The 17,048-nt window shown below is 43.9% G+C and overlaps 1 protein-coding gene across 5 annotated transcripts in view; it reads left to right on the forward strand.

Moving 5' to 3' along the window:
• Positions 1–15,743, forward strand: part of LOC118360501 (rho GTPase-activating protein 4-like) — a 40,675-nt gene extending 24,932 nt beyond the window's left edge. For all 5 annotated transcript variants that reach the window (XM_052484883.1, XM_052484884.1, XM_052484885.1 and 2 more), the window contains exons 8-21: positions 2,085–2,306; positions 3,410–3,511; positions 3,610–3,843; positions 4,011–4,095; positions 4,616–4,643; positions 4,755–4,903; positions 5,107–5,184; positions 6,425–6,553; positions 6,636–6,741; positions 7,053–7,280; positions 7,360–7,400; positions 7,611–7,767; positions 14,206–14,254; positions 14,849–15,743. In XM_052484883.1, the coding sequence (XP_052340843.1) occupies positions 2,085–2,306; positions 3,410–3,511; positions 3,610–3,843; positions 4,011–4,095; positions 4,616–4,643; positions 4,755–4,903; positions 5,107–5,184; positions 6,425–6,553; positions 6,636–6,741; positions 7,053–7,280; positions 7,360–7,400; positions 7,611–7,767; positions 14,206–14,254; positions 14,849–14,995 (1,755 nt within the window). In that variant the 3' untranslated portion in view covers positions 14,996–15,743. The remainder of the gene's footprint in view (positions 1–2,084; positions 2,307–3,409; positions 3,512–3,609; positions 3,844–4,010; positions 4,096–4,615; positions 4,644–4,754; positions 4,904–5,106; positions 5,185–6,424; positions 6,554–6,635; positions 6,742–7,052; positions 7,281–7,359; positions 7,401–7,610; positions 7,768–14,205; positions 14,255–14,848) is intronic.
• Positions 15,744–17,048: the final 1,305 nt, after the last annotated feature.

A 17,048-nucleotide genomic window follows, 5' to 3' on the forward strand; every position in this document is an offset into this window, starting at 1 on the left:
AATTACATGGAACTCACAACTATACACTGTAACGGAAAACTGTCAATTATACAGTAATTTGGAGTATTATCAATAGTAAAATACAGTAACATTTTACTGCAGCATACTGTACATTTTGGTGCATTGTGGGAAAAGGTTGTGATCGGGGAAAGAATTTCTGTATTTGGAATGGTACTGTAATTCCACCCCACAGAATGCAGTACCGTACTTACTGTATCTTTGTAGTGCCAATTCTGACTCCCTGAGTCTGAATGCTGTACCAATTTAAGTCCTATGCGTTTATAGAGCCTCGTCAATTTAACATGTATAGGTGGCAGATTGGAATGGCAACAAGTCTTAAACCTAATGGTTGAGCATTTCACCATGTTCTTCTGGTCTGTTTTGCCCTGTTGTCGCTGCCTGTGCTGAAGCCTTTGTTAAGCCCTCTAGAAGTGAAAGTGATATGAAACACCAAATATTCATTAATATGCTGTAATGTGTTAACATGTCACCTAGCAGCCAACCTGCTTGCACCAATCCCTTGTAATTACAGTAAAATACTGTGAAATACAACCCCCTCCACCCAAATAAATGTTATTAATTCATCCAAATCAAATCACATTTTATTGGTCACATACGTGTGATTAGCAGATGTTATTGCAGGTGTAGCGAAATGCTTGTGCTTCTAGCTCCGACAGTGCAGTAATAAGTCATATCTAACAATTACACAACATATACCCAATACACACACATCTAAGTAGGTATGAATTAATACTATATACATATATGAAGGGGCAATGTCAGAGCAGAACGGACTAAGATACAGTAGTATAGAATACAGTATATACATATGAGATGACTAATGCCAGATATGTAAACGTTATTAAAGTGACTAGTGTTCCATTTCTTAGTGGCCAGTGATATCTAGTCTGTCTATAGGCAGCAGCCTCTAATGTGCTAGTGATGGCTATTTAACAGTCTGATGGCCTTGAGATAGAAGCTGTTTTTCAGTCTCTCAGCTGGGACCGATTCATTCCAATTATGGTAGCATTTCATTTTTCACAGTATAATACAGTACATTTTACAGTATAATACAGTACATTTTACAGTATAATACAGTACATTTTACAGTATTGTACTGTGTGATTATTAGACAGTACTTGCTTTGATACTGTATTTATATTACAGGAGGTCTACCGTAATATGAAATATTGCCTTTTACTTGCCACAGCTGCCTGTAAATTACTGTCAAATTCATGGCAACATTACATTTGACATTGTCATTTAGCAGACGGTCTGATCCAGAGCGACTTACAGGAGTAATTAGGATTAAGTGCCTTTCTCAAGGGCACATTGACAAATGTTTCACCTAGACTGCTCGGGGATTCAAACCAGCAACCTTTCGGTTACTGGCCCAACGCTCTTAACCGCCAGGCTACCTGTCGCCAGCAACCCCTTTACAGTGTTCACATAACATGGTTAGAACAGAATCAATACAGTACAACCCCTTTACAGTGTTCACATAATATGGTTGGAACAGAATCAATACAGTACAACCCCTTGACAGTGTTCACATAATATGGTTGGAACAGAATCAATACAGTACAACCTCTTTACAGTGTTCACATAATATGGTTGGAACAGAATCAATACAGTACAACCTCTTTACAGTGTTCACATAATATGGTTGGAACAGAATCAATACAGTACAACCCCTTTACAGTGTTCACATAATATGGTTAGAACAGAATCAATACAGTACAACCCCTTTACAGTGTTCACATAATATGGTTAGAACAGAATCAATACAGTACAACCCCTTTACAGTGTTCACATAATATGGTTGGAACAGAATCAATACAGTACAACCCCTTTACAGTGTTCACATAATATGGTTGGAACAGAATCAATACAGTACAACCCCTTTACAGTGTTCACATAATATGGTTGGAACAGAATCAATACAGTACACCCCCTTTACAGTGTTCACATAATATGGTTAGAACAGAATCAATACAGTACAACCCCTTTACAGTGTTCACATAATATGGTTGGAACAGAATCAATACAGTACAACCCCTGCAACAGTTCCATCTCTCCCTCAGTGTTCAGACATTGGCTACCACCTTTCTCTGTCCCGTGTGCTACGCTCCTACCTGTCCAGCCGCTCCCGGGCCCAGCAGAACCTGAGTGGAGGGCTGCAGCAGCTCCACACTGCTGTGTCTGGACTGGACCAGATTCAGGACAGAGACTACCTGCTGCAGACTCACACCAACACCTTCTGTCTACCCCGCCGCTTCCACTACCAGCCACGCGAGGGAGACCAGGTAGACTACGTGGGGTGCTGTCATGTGGGGTGGGGAGTGTCTGTGTGCTTTTATTTTCTGTAACTATGTTTAAGAATGTGTGGGTTGTGTACCTGGATGTCATGTGTCTTTGCTTCCACCTGTCCGATATCACCTGATTCTCATCTGTGCCTGTGCCTGTCCCGGTCCCTCTGTCTTTCCCTCTGTCTGTCCCTGTCCCTCTGTCTATCCCTGTCCCTCTGTCTGTCCCTGTCCCTCTGTCTGTCCCTCTGTCTGTCCCTGTCCCTCTGTCTGTGCCTGTCCCTCTGTCTGTCCCTCTGTCTGTCCCTCTGTCTGTCCCTCTGTCTGTCCCTCTGTCTGTCCCTGTCCCTCTGTCTGTGCCTGTCCCTGTCCCTCTGTCTTTCCCTCTGTCTGTCCCTCTGTCTGTGCCTGTGCCTGTCCCTCTGTCTGTCCCTGTCCCTCTGTCTGTCCCTCTGTCTGTGCCTGTCCCTGTCCCTCTGTCTTTCCCTCTGTCTGTCCCTCTGTCTGTGCCTGTCCCTCTGTCTGTGCCTGTGCCTGTGTCTGTCCCTGTGCCTGTCCCTCTGTCTGTCCCTCTGTCTGTCCCTCTGTCTGTCCCTCTGTCTGTCCCTCTGTCTGTCCCTGTGCCTGTCCCTCTGTCTGTCCCTCTGTCTGTCCCTCTGTCTGTCCCTGTCCCTCTGTCTGTCCCTCTGTCTGTCCCTCTGTCTGTCCCTCTGTCCCTGTGCCTGTCCCTCTGTCTGTCCCTCTGTCTGTCCCTGTGTCTGTCCCTCTGTCTGTCCCTCTGTCTGTCCCTGTCCCTCTGTCTGTCTGTCTGTCCCTCTGTCTGTTCCTCTGTCTGTCCCTCTGTCTGTCCCTGTGTCTGTCCCTCTGTCTGTCCCTGTCCCTCTGTCTGTCCCTGTGTCTGTCCCTGTGTCTGTCCCTGTGTCTGTCCCTGTGTCTGTGTCTGTCCCTCTGTCTGTCCCTCTGTCTGTTCCTCTGTCTGTCCCTCTGTCTGTCCCTCTGTCTGTCCCTGTCCCTCTGTCTGTCCCTGTCCCTCTGTCTGTCCCTCTGTCTGTCCCTCTGTCTGTCCCTGTCCCTCTGTCTGTCCCTGTGTCTGTCCCTGTTAGGTGTGTGAGGTGAGTGCAGAACAGGAGATTAGGTGTGAGATGGAGACCAGGTTCCAACAGCTGCAGTCAAAGCTCACCGGGTTCACTCAGGAAACAGAGGAGGTACAGTCCAGTCCAATCAATCACATTTATAAAGCCTTTTTTCATCAACACTCATATTGGAAAATTGATTGTATTAAGTTGACACTCCATCCTCCCAGGCAGGTAAGAAGCTCCAGACGGCCCGCTCTGCCCTGCTAGAAGGTATCAGTGATGATGACCTGGATCCTCCACCCTCCAGCAACCAGACCCAGGGCTCACAGGTCCATCTCCAGTTCCTGTCTCAGAGCCAAGGTCAGGGGGGAAGCAGTGAGAGCCTGGCCAGCAGCAGTAGCAGACCCAGTCTTGCCAGACGGAGAGCCAACCTGCAGGAGACCGAGACTCTCTACTGTGCTGTGAGTCATTATTACACTGACCTACACATAGGGGTCAGTCCAACAGTAGTTCACTATAATAGTGGTGATGATGGTATTAATGATGAGAATGAAATACAAGTAGATGATGATGATGATGATGAACATTTTCATCATCATGAAGAGTTGTGTTTTATATCTTCCCTCAGAACGTGAAGGAGTATCTCTGTAAAAGCTCTCTGGTATCTAAACTACAGGCGAAACATGATCTGCTTAAAGTGGCGGTTGAGAAAGGTACTACACTAACTACTTCTGTAATAAACACAACTGTTCAACATGACTTCTAGCCCCATCAGGGCAGTACCCAGGCTTGGAGTTTTAGTAAGGTCTGGAAGGGGGTAGCTGTGGAGTCATTCTCCGAGTCGTTTCTTTGTTTGTTTGGGGGATGTCTGTAGACACGGCAGGCGTCGTGGGATGTTTTAAAAATGGCCTTTTGCAAACACACTGTCAGCAGCGTGTCTAGTAGACTAGTTGAGTCCGGAGCCGACTCAGAGCTGGGCTAGTTCGTGTCACGTCTCAGGCCCTCATCCTGTTCACTGAGAGGGCGGAGACAGCCGTTTGAGAGGGGGGTGAATATGCTGCTAAAAAGGCAAATCCAGGGGAGGCAGGCGAACATAACGAACAAACCACTGTTCATGATTCCACTCGTTTACAAAGAGCCAGGCTCGATTACAACCCAAGTGTCATTGTGGCCATTTCTTTTCTAAAATATAGCTGTTATTATCTTAATCATTGCTTCTTCTTCCCTTCCTAGCTGAACCAACCAATGGTCATCAGACCAGGTAGAGTTACATTCTTCTGTAAGGCCTTTATAACTGCCTCATAAGAGTGACATAACAGTTTAGTGCACTGTGCTACACTCATCTGACTAGAGGTGTCTCCACCCCCTCCAGGAAGTTATTGCGTGTGAGGAGTAAGAGTCAACCCAGTGTCCAGTACACCCACAAACTCTTCACCGGAGACATGCTCTCCTTCATACAGGCATCAGGACAGGAGATACCTGTAGTGGTGGAAAGCTGCATTCGCTTCATCAACCTTAACGGTGAGGCATTGAAACAGCCCAGCAGAACATACCGTATCATCTTAACTTGATACATTTCCATCCTGATACTGTGTGGAACATGTTCCGGCCAGAACATGCACCTGGAACAAGACGCTCTGCTGTTGCACTGTAGTGTACATTACAAACAACAAATGTACTGTGTATTTGTCAATGTCTTCATGTCAATCCATCCCATACTGTAGGTCTCCACCATGAGGGTATCTTCAGAGTACCAGGGTCTCAGGGGAAGGTCAACAGTCTGAGAGATGCCTTTGAGCGAGGTAGTCCTGTCTGCTGTCTGCTCTCCCTGTCTGCTGTCCCTGTCTGCTCTCCCTGTTTCCTGTCTGCTGTTTCCTGTCTGCTGTTTCCTGTCTGCTGTCCCTGTCACCTCTTTATCTCTGGTCTGCTGTCTCTGTTCTGCTGTCTCCGTTCTGCTGTCCCATGTCTTCTGTCACTGTCGCCGGTCTACTGTCCCTGTCTCCTGCCTGCTGTCCCTGTCTCCTGCCTGCTGTCCCTGTCTCCTGCCTGTTGTCCCTGTCTCCTGCCTGTTGTCCCTGTCTCCTGCCTGTTGTCCCTGTCTCCTGCCTGTTGTCCCTGTCTCCCGCCTGCTGTCCCTGTCTCCTGTTTTTGTCTTCTGTCTGCTCTCCCGGTGTGCTGTCTAGACTGCTGTCCTGGTCTGTTGTCCCTGTCTCCTGCCTGCTGTCCCTGTCTCCTGCCTGTTGTCCCTGTCTCCTGCCTGTTGTCCCTGTCTCCTGCCTGTTGTCCCTGTCTCCTGCCTGCTGTCCCTGTCTTCTGCCTGCTGTCTCCTGTCTGCTGTCTCCTGTCTGCTGTCCCTGTCTTCTGCCTGCTGTCTCCTGTCAGCTGTCTCCTGCCTGCTGTCCCTGTCTCCTGCCTGCTGTCCCTGTCTCCTGCCTGCTGTCCCTGTCTTCTGCCTGCTGTCCCTGTCTCCTGCCTGCTGTCCCTGTCTTCTGCCTGCTGTCTCCTGTCTGCTGTCTCCTGTCTGCTGTCTCCTGCCTGCTGTCCCTGTCTCCTGTCTGCTGTCTCCTGTCTGCTGCTCTAGCTTTATCTAGTGCAGACCTGGGTTCAACAAGTTGCTCTTCTTTTTCAAATACTTTATTATATTGTATTGTGTACATATTCTACCACAACCAGTTATTACTATGCGTTTTTTATTTACTTATATTTTTGATTTGACGTTTGATTATTATTGATATTAATACTGAACTGTTGAGGAGAACTTGCAAGTAAGCGTTCCTCTGCACCGTTTATACCTGCTGTATCCTGTGTATGGGATGAATAAACTTTGTTTTGATTTAGCTGGCCTGGCACAATGGAACCAATGTTATAGCCCCAAAAATGCAAACCCAGGCAGGCTCAATTGAACACACAAAGTATTTTAAAGAAAACAAGTCAAGTACTATTTGAACCCAGGTCTGGTATCTATCTAGTGAAGCCATAGTCCTGTGTTGTAGTGTTGATCATTAATAATGGTGGGCAGTGTGCCCTGGGTGTTCCCTGCAGGAGAGGACCCTGTGGCAGACAGCAGGTGTGACTTGGACTCGGTAGCAGGAGTATTGAAACTCTACTTTAGAACCCTGGAAAACCCTCTCTTTCCTCAGGACAGCACCGCTCAGCTCCTGGAGTACGCACGTAAGTCTGTGTATGTGTATATTGTGTAGGTTTTTTTCATATGCTTTTCCTTTTCATCTCTTTCTTTGTTGTACCCTTCCAGAGATTGACAACGAGACGGAGAGAGCAGCTAAACTCAAATCAGTCATCTCCTCCTATCCACCACCTGTCAGCATCGTCATGAGATACCTCTTTGCATTCCTCCATCAGTGAGTATCTCTGCTCAAACGCTTTGGTTTGGGGAACATTGGACTGTATGTCCAAGTCAAGTGCTTTGTCATTGTCAAGGGGAACTAACCATAAACTTACCAGAAAGCTGTCTGTTCAGAGAAGAGGAAGTCAAGGAACCTCCGAGAGAACCAGATGTTTTCTTTCCTAAAACAAAGTTAGGTTGCGTCCCAAATAGCACCCTGTTCCCGATATAGTGCACTACTTTTGACCAGGCCGTGTCTGAGTCCAGCAGTAAACTGTCAGATTTCAGCTCTGATTATTTTGTTTTTATTCCCCCCCCCCCCCCCAGTGTGTCTCAGTACAGCGATGAGAACATGATGCAGCCCTATAACCTGGCTGTGTGCTTCGGCCCCAGTCTGCTACGAGGGGCGCAGGATGATGATGTCGTTACCTTGCAGCCTCAGATCAACTCCCTGGTGAAGAGCATCATTTTGCAGCACGAGAGCATCTTCCCAAGCCTGGCCGAGCTACAGGGACCAATGTATGAGAAATGCATGACGCTGCAGCAAGACGACTGGTGAGAGACAACACGCGGATAGATGGACAGCGATATAGACACACACACATGATGGTGATGGTCTGTGTTTATTTTGCAGTGAGGAGGTAGAAGGGGATTCAGAACACCACAGTAAAGAAGGTAAAAGGGGACCCTGTTATCTTCATCGTTGTGTGTTTTGAGAATCAATCATTTGACTCTTGAGATATTGTTTGTCCCATCTATGCTTTATGAGAAACATTTTTCAACTATGGATGGAAACTATCCAGCTGGCTAAATCTGACACATTTACAGAAATGTTGATTGATGTGCATTGTCTCAGTCAAATAAATGTAATAACTCTTGATCCAGAGCCCGAGTCAAAGGGGGAGCGATCTCGAGCCAACAGCAGCTGCAGTTCAAGACAGACCCCAGTAGGGGGCACTGTGACCCCTGGAGGAAAGTTCACCTTACAGTCGCCCATAACCCCACAGGGATGGCCCCTCTCCCCCGGATACATAAGCAAAGAGTAAGTACCATCAAAGATACTTCATTTTAAATGGTCCTTATTAAATAAGTAATTACACTGTAACAAGTATTGTAATTTATCGTAATAATTCATAGTACCCTGTACTAACAACATGCAACTGGTGGTAATTGTAACAATGAATTCTTGTTACCATGTTTGTTTCTGATAGCATCCCAACGCACCATTTTTCAGCCTGCGCTAACCATGTTAGAAGTGGTAGCCAATTGAAAACAAACCACTTTGCTGTAAAGGGCTCTGGAGTCTGATGCCCAGGTCCAGCTTTTGTTTGAAATGCATGGAAGCTTATCAGTGTCATGGCAAAAATAAGGGGTTTACATCCAAAATGTGTTTAAATTGTTATAACAATTAAACAATTTAACGGTGCATTTGACCTGGATAGCAACAGTAGCTAAGGACGACCGGGCTTGACAATGGGTGAATTACTTTGTTAAGCGTCAATCAAACATCTTTAACACATGAATAAATAAATGACGGCTAAAATTGTGAGATGGTCATTCAGTGCTTGCCAAATTGTGAGATGGTCAGTCAGTGCTTGCCAAATTGTGAGATGGTCAGTCAGTGCTTGCCAAATTGTGAGATGGTCAGTCAGTGCTTGCCAAATTGTGAGATGGTCAGTCAGTGATGAGATGGTCAGTCAGTGCTTGCCAAATTGTGAGATGGTCAGTCAGTGCTTGCCAAATTGTGAGATGGTCATTCAGTGCTTGCCAAATTGTGAGATGGTCAGTCAGTGCTTGCCAAATTGTGAGATGGTCAGTCAGTGCTTGCCAAATTGTGAGATGGTCAGTCAGTGCTTGCCAAATTGTGAGATGGTCATTCAGTGCTTGCCAAATTGTGAGATGGTCATTCAGTGCTTGCCAAATTGTGAGATGGTCAGTCAGTGCTTGCCAAATTGTGAGATGGTCAGTCAGTGCTTGCCAAATTGTGAGATGGTCAGTCAGTGCTTGCCAAATTGTGAGATGGTCAGTCAGTGCTTGCCAAATTGTGAGATGGTCAGTCAGTGCTTGCCAAATTGTGAGCGTTCTTGGTTGAATAATGGTTTATAAATTCACTTAAAATGGTCAACCTCTTATTTCATCATGGAACCTAGCAAGGTTTTTTTTTTATGGTTGAAGGATTTTCTTTTGGGTGGGATGCATTGGAGCACTTATTTATTTATTCTAGAAATTAAGGCATCACATCAAGATATCCACAACATGCTCGAAATAACGACTTCAAACTCATACTGGCAGTGTGCAAAGAACCCAGATCAAGTAGAAGGTTATGTGCATAAGATGATAGCCGCAAAATAAATAAAATGTTGTGGAGGAGACAAAAACGTCCACAAAGGAGAGATAAGGTAGGTTTCCAATGCCATTTGTTTTGCTTTTTTGGATACATAAATTGTGCTGGTGTAACAGTATAACTTTAGACCGTCCCCTCGCCCATACCCGGGCGCGAACCAGGGACCCTCTGCACACATCAACAACAGTCACCCACGAAGCATCGTTACCCATCGCTCCACAAAAGCCGCTGCCCTTGCAGAGCATGGGGAACTACTACTTCAAGGTCTCAGAGCAAGTGACGTCACCGATTGAAACGCTATTAAGCGCGCACCACCGCTAACTAAGCTAGCCGTTTCACATCCGTTACACTCACCCCCCTTTTGACCTCCTCCTTTTCCGCAGCAACCAGTGATCAGGGTCACGGCACCAATGTAACAGTATAACTTTAGACCATCCCCTTGCCCATACCCGGGCACGAACCAGGGACCCTCTGCACACATCAACAACAGTCACCCACGAAGCATCGTTACCCATCGCTCCACAAAAGCCGCAGCCCTTGCAGAGCAAGGGCAACTACTACTTCAAGGTCTCAGAGCAAGTGACGTCACCGATTGAAACGCTATTAAGCGCGCACCACCGCTAACTAAGCTAGTCGTTTCACACCCGTTACACTGGACAATTTAGTATAGGTAGTTAACTAGCTAGCCTATTGTTGGCTAGCTAGCTGGCAAACATTAGCTGCCATTTTTGGTAGGCCTACCAACTCGGGCGCCAGGGAGCCTAGTGGTTAGAGCATTGGACTAGTAAGCGAAAGGTTGCAAGATTGAATCCCTGAGCTGACAAGGTAAAACATCTGTCGTTCTGCCCCTTGACAAGGCAGTTAACCCACTATTCCTAAGCTGTCATTGAAAACAAGAATTTGTTCTTAACTAAAGGTTAAATAAATAGGCTAGTTTGCTAACTTTGTTAACATACAGAATAGACTTTCCATGCCTTGACAGATAACTTTATCTAGCTAGCTAGCTGAGCTCATTGGTCTTATCTTCCCTGAACCTTGTTCTCAGGGTATCCGTACGGAACCCAAAGAAAAGGTATTACGTGAGACACACCCAGGATATTAACATTAGTTACTTGTGTCAACACGCCTATTAGCAGCTTATTTTCAATGTAAACACTAACGTAAACTCGTACATCGCCTTGGTCCGTACAATTGCCCTTATTTTAGCACACCAAAAACGTAATACTTCCAGATCAACTGTAATGTCAATACCATTGTAAAGCACCATTTCTCCCCTTTCCAACAGAATCAATTACATGACCTAAACGCTGCCCGTTTCTGCATAATTCAAGCAGGCAATGAGCCCCGTCAGGTCTTTTTAAAAATGGCAGGTGGGGAAGCGAAACTAATGCATGATAGTGAGAAGGAGAGATGTCATGTGGGAAAATTGCTTTTTTTCACTTGATCTGTCCAACTTATCACCTCATCGCCTCTAAAATGTAAATAAAACACTATAAAGAGTTTATATAATGTGTCATTACATGCCTATTTGAAGGTTTGTGTCAAATTTGAATCAGGTTTTTAGGGCGGTGCTAAAGTGATCTTAGAAGTAAACAGCGGCTTTGAGAATGATGATCGCATGCAATGATGATGCAAAAAATGACTAGGTATCCCCCCTTACCCCCGTCACTGTCCATGTCTTGTTTTTAAAGGATGAGTGCTACACCCGGTGGAGAGATTGTAAGACAGAAATAGTTGCTTTATGCTGCTGTACGTTACGGCATGACACGTCAAGATGTAACGGAGGGTCCTTTTTTCAACTTTTCTCCAATACTATAGAGCCATTACCATGTCGATCAACGCTTGAATAGAACCCTAGTTCACACCCCTGATTTTGAAGTCAACACAGTCGCTACCGCCCCATTAGTTTTCTTTGTAGCCTCGTTTGAATGTTGCGGTTGCGCACATTTGTACGGAATGGGGTGAGTTTACGTTAGCTAGCTAGCTTATTAGTGTTAGCATTCACCATTATTAGTAGCTTCTTTTCAATGTAAACACTAGCTAGCTTATTAGTGTTAGCAAACACCATTATTAGTATAATGCTAGCTGGATAACACAACAACTGGATAACACAACCTATAGCCTAAACCCTAATTGATAGAAACATGTTACTGATGACAGCAGAGATATTGGAAGATGGTCTGTGATGATAGCTAGCTAGCAGGGTAATTGTACAGTGTCTTTGCTAAATTGTGATACATTCTCCCTCTCTACTAGCAACAGATTGTAGGCCAGCTGATGTACAGTGCATTCACAAAGTATTCAGACCCGTTGACTTTTTCCAAATGTTGTTACTTTACAGCTTTATTTTAAATTGATTAAATAATTATTTTTCCCCATCAATCTACACAAAATACCCCGTAATGACAAAGCAAGAACAGGTTTTTAGAAATGTTTGTTAATTTATTAAAAATGGATACCTTATTTACATAAGTATTCAGACCATTTTTTATGAGACTTGAAATTGAGCTCCGGTGCATCCTGTTTCCATTGATCATCCTTGAGATGTTTCTACAACTTGATTGGAGTCCACCGGTGGTAAATTCAATTGATTGGACATGATTTGGAAAAGCACACACCTGTCTATATCAGGTCCCACAGTTGACAGTGCATGTCAGAGCTAAAACCAAGCCATGAGGTCGAAGGAATTGTCAATAGAGCTCCGAGCTTGTATCGTCCTACCCAAGAAGACCCGAGGCTGAAATCGCTGCAAAAGTTGTCATTTTTGCTCTGTCATTATGGGGTATTGTTTGTAGAATGATGAGGGGGGACGGGGGGACGATTTAATCAATTTTAGAATAAGGCTGTATTGTAACAAATTGTGGAAAAAGTCAAGATGTCTAAATACTTCCTGAATGCTCTGTAACCCAAATATGTTTGTGTCCATTACTGGGCCTTACAGGGAAACCCCATACAAACCACCACCTTTGTTTTTTTTTCAACTAACCTGTTATTGGTGAATCTATCTTCATTCTTGATTCTGTGTACTACGTTTTCTTAGAAATACATATCTGTTTCCAGTTGCAGGTGGTTCAACAAAAAAATATGAATTCAGAAAGAGAAATCCATGTTTTGTATCGAGTGAGAGAGGATTTTTGCATGTGTTTAGCTCTTTGGTTTGGTTGCACCGTGTGACTTCTACATGTGGCCGCGTTGCATAGAAAGGACTAGTTCCTACAAAGACGCTGGGAAATCCTTGATGTGCGGCAGCTAAGATGGCGAGGAACCTCCTCGTGTGGTACAAAACATGGATTTAAAATGTTTCTGAGTTTTCACTGGTTTTTTTGTAGAACCAGCTGCAACTGGAATGTACACACCTTTTTGTATTCATACACTGTCCATAATGTCTATACACACCATCATATGCAGTACATATATATTTATATTCCTGACATTACTCTTTGTAATATTTCTATATTTCTTTAACATTTTTGGATTTGCATGTATTGTTATGTGTTACTGCACTGTTGGAGCGAGGAGCATTTCACTTCACCCAAAATAACATCTGCAAAGTATGTGTACTAGACCAATGAAATTAGATTTAATTTATTGAGTAGGCCCATATATTTATTTACTCTAATTTAATCCAATTATTAATCCAACAATAAAAGTCCTTATTTTGTAATAAATGTAAGGCATAAAGTTAACTAAAGTAGAAGCCCATCTTTTGTTGTCAGTTGGTAATGAGTAGAAAGTAAGTATATGGTAACGTACTATGTAGGTACACATTCATTACAAGTAAGTACCCCTCACTATGCACTTCATTTGAGTACCCCTCACTATGCACTTCATTTGAGTACCCCTCACTATGCACTTCATTTGATTACCCCTCACTATGCACTTCATTTGAGTACTTCATTTGATTACCCCTCACTATGCACTTCATTTGAGTACCCCTCACTATGCACTTCCTTTTGAGTACCCTCACTGTGCACTTCCTTTGAGTACCCCTCACTGTGCACTTCTTTGAGTACTCACTGTGCACTTCCTTTGAGTACCCCTCACTGTGCACTTCATTTGAGTACCCCTCACTATGCACTTCATTTGAGGACCCCTCACTGTGCACTTCCTTTGAGTACCCCTCACTGTGCACTTCCTTTGAGTACCCCTCACTGTGCACTTCCTTTGAGTACCCCTCACTGTGCACTTCATTTGAGTACCCCTCACTGTGCACTTCATTTGAGTACCCCTCACTATACACTTCATTTGAGTACCCCTCACTGTGCACTTCATTTGAGTACCCCTCACTGTGCACTTCATTTGAGTACCCCTCACTATGCACTTCATTTGAGTACCCCTCACTGTGCACTTCATTTGAGTACCCCTCACTGTGCACTTCCTTTGAGTACCCCTCACTGTGCACTTCCTTTGAGTACCCCTCACTGTGCACTTCATTTGAGTACCCCTCACTGTGCACTTCCTTTGAGTACCCCTCACTGTGCACTTCCTTTGAGTACCCCTCACTGTGCACTTCACTTCATTCATTTTAACACCTAGTAATCTGTGTTCTAGTGGGTTTATCCTCCCACTTGGATGGTAAGGAGGTTCAGGTTGTCATAATAGGCAACATACACAGTCATTTTGAAGAGTGTGCATTCACAGGTAGGTAAGAGCCTATTGAGCCTCCAACATTTCTAATCTCGGACACCCAGATTGTAATCTCTCCTGGATAGAACTAATCGTGTGACAGTTGTTACTGGATCGGATGAGAAGAAACAAAACACTAAATTGGTGCATTTAGTGGAGAACTTTCCCATTTCTAACAAGCATGGTTACAAGCATTTGTTTCACCTCTGTAATTACAGCCTGAAATTACCACCAGTTGCGTGTTATTACAGTTTAACCATGAGTTATTACAGTAAACTACAATACATGTTAGTGTAATTACACTGTAATTAGGACACATTTCACCTATTACTGAAGTACCGTGTACCACCAAGTCTTTAACCCATACTGGAACTGTGATAGTAACATCTACTCTGCTATTCACAGGGTATATTGACATGTTATGCTACTAGTTTTTTAGCTTTTATTGTCATAAATTGTAGTGATCTAAATAAACCAAAGCGTTTGACTTGAAATCTGTGTTTTTCACAGAGCCCAGGACCTGTCGTCCAGTGAAGATATAACAGTTCAGGTTGACGAGGTCTGACATGTTTTTCATTAAACTCATATTTAAACAATTTCTCTAATTTACCAGCAGCAGATGTAGCAATTACTGTTCTCACTATTGAACTCACTAAGCGTACACTAATAGGATGTAAGCTGCCACTCTAGAGGGAGTCCACTCAAGAAAAACGTCTCTGTCCTCTTCCCTTCATCATTGTCCCCTTCTCCCTCTTCTCTTCCCTTCATCATTGTCCCCTTCTCCCTCTTCTCTTCCCTTCATCATTGTCCCCTTCTCCCTCTTCTCTTCCCTTCATCATTGTCCCCCATTCCCTCTTCTCTTCCCTTCATTGTTGTCCCCCATTCCCTCTTCTCTTCCCTTCATTGTTGTCCCCCATTCCCTCTTCTCTTCCCTTCATTGTTGTCCCCTCTTCCCTCATTCCCTCTTCTTTTCCCTTCATTGTTGTCCCCTCTTCCCTCATTCCCTCTACTCTTCCATTCATCTTTGTCCCCTCATTCCCTCTACTCTTCCATTCATCTTTGTCCCCTCATTCCCTCTACTCTTCCATTCATCTTTGTCCCCTCTACTCTTCCATTTATCTTTGTCCCCCTCCTGCCTTTATTCATTTCATAGGAGGTCTGCCGCCAGATGAACTCTGTCTTCAAGGAGCTTCTCTCTCGAAAATCCCTCCCTCCCTCCACCTCCTCGGTCACCTCTTCCCACCCTCCACCACAGCAGAAGAAAGGAGGGATTGGGTGGAAAAGGGAAAAGCCTGTTTAGATCAGGCCAATTGGACTGACAGAAAGTGAGAGGGGACCAGAATAGATGGATGGAGGAATGAATATATTAATGAGGAAATGAACGGAGGAGAGACGAGACTTGGATGAGAAGACACACAGAGGGGGGCGAAGAAGGGTGACTTGGGCTGATTGAATGATTGTAGGTGTGTGATGACAGGTTGTGACAGCAGCCAAAGTGTGATTACAGATGGCTGGATTAAATTAACCAAAGTCATTTCACTGTACTGTACGTGTCTGCTGTGCTGCTCAGACAGCAGCCTCCATTGTGGAGCCTGTGAATAGACAGTCACAGACAGACTAGGTTTGAATCGTACTGTGAAGCCTTTTGTTAGTGTGTTTGATACAACACAACCCTAACCGACACTGATTTTTCACTCAACGGCTGTGCCTCTATTCTCCACATGCCCAACCATGAATTTAAAAGTGTTGGATTGTTGGAAGCATTAGCTGGTGTGTGTACAAGGGCACACTTTAGGAAAACTGTTGAGAATAAGGACCCAGGACATTGTTAACTAATCAACAGAATGAGTAGATTTATCATAAGTTATTTTACCCACAATAGCTTGGAATGTGCACTGCTGTATTCTCATGCATGTGGATGGATAAACAATACTACTGTTATTGTTATAGAATCAGTGATGTACATCATATACTTGTCAAAAATGTGTGCAAGGATAAACTATATGCTCCAAGAAAAGTGCTTGCCATAAATGTTGAAATTTCAAAAACCATGTGTCTGTCTATATTTATGGTCACATCCAAACACAAATTCTTTATTAACAGATGAAAAGCCCATTCTACCTGTGCCAGTGAGATGTCCTGTCTGTGATTGAGTCTCTAAGAAACTGATAACAATAAACTGAATTCTAACTCGGATTAGTTTCATTCTCTCAGGGATAAACCGTTTCGAGAGTACTTTTATACTTTATATAGTTTTAAGGATCTGACCATTGTTTAATTCAACTTTTTATTTAGAATTTCTTAAAAATGTCATATGTTACTGTAGGTATGTGTTTTACATGTTACAGGACAAGGAGAAGCCTGTTGCAGTTCGACATTGTCTCACTAGATGGCAGCATCAACACAGAGGATGTTGTACTCGTGTCATACTCTTGGATAATGTATGTTCTAATGAGGTAAACAAAGGGTCTTGGCTGATGTGCGAACTGATATCTTAATTTCTGAGTTGGTTAAAATGAGGTTATGGAAAGAGTTTTGGTTAACGTTAGGGAAGATTGGGTTTTTAGAATTGGGCTGGTCAGGCTGGCAATGGGATTTCTGGTCAGAAAAGTCCATTTAGTCTCTCCTGTTCTTGAAATGTCTTTAGTACACTGCTCCAACAACATGTGCATCCCATTATTAACTCTTTGACCAGGAAAATGACAGTGTAATCACTGTGACTGTTACACTGTAATGAGCTGTTTGGCCTTCGGAAACAAAACAGGCTTGAAACATTTTTAAGGTGCAGAAAAAGTATGAAAAGGAAGTCTTCGTCAAGACAAGGCATGGGGTAAACCTCATTTTTAGAACATTATGTTCCAGTTCGCTAATCGTTCAGGATACACACACAAAGACAAGCACGCACATGCACGCTCAAAAATACATACACACAAAGAAGAGGCATTGATAAATGTTGCTCTGTCTCAAGTCAACCACAATCCCCTATGCCCTTGTGGAGATCTGAGAGGATATGATAGGTATCAACATGACAATATGGATTTGTCTAGATTTGTCATGTCCTCTCAGATCAAATCAATCAAATTGTGTTCGTCACATTCATCGTTAAAAATGGGTGTAGACTAACAGTGAAATGTTTGCTTACGGATCCTTCCCAACAATGCTGAGAGAAAAATAGAAATAATAGAAAAATGCATAGGACGTACTGTAGGGTCTAGGGGTCAACCAAAGGGATAGGACGTACTGTAGGGTCTAGGGGTCAACCCAAGGGATAGGATGTACTGTATGGTCTAGGGGTCAACCCAAGGGATAGGATGTACTGTAGGGTCTAGGGGTCAACCCAAGGGATAGGATGT

This window comes from Oncorhynchus keta, chromosome 28 (genome assembly GCF_023373465.1).
Source record: "Oncorhynchus keta strain PuntledgeMale-10-30-2019 chromosome 28, Oket_V2, whole genome shotgun sequence".
Taxonomy (NCBI): Eukaryota; Metazoa; Chordata; class Actinopteri; order Salmoniformes; family Salmonidae; genus Oncorhynchus; species Oncorhynchus keta.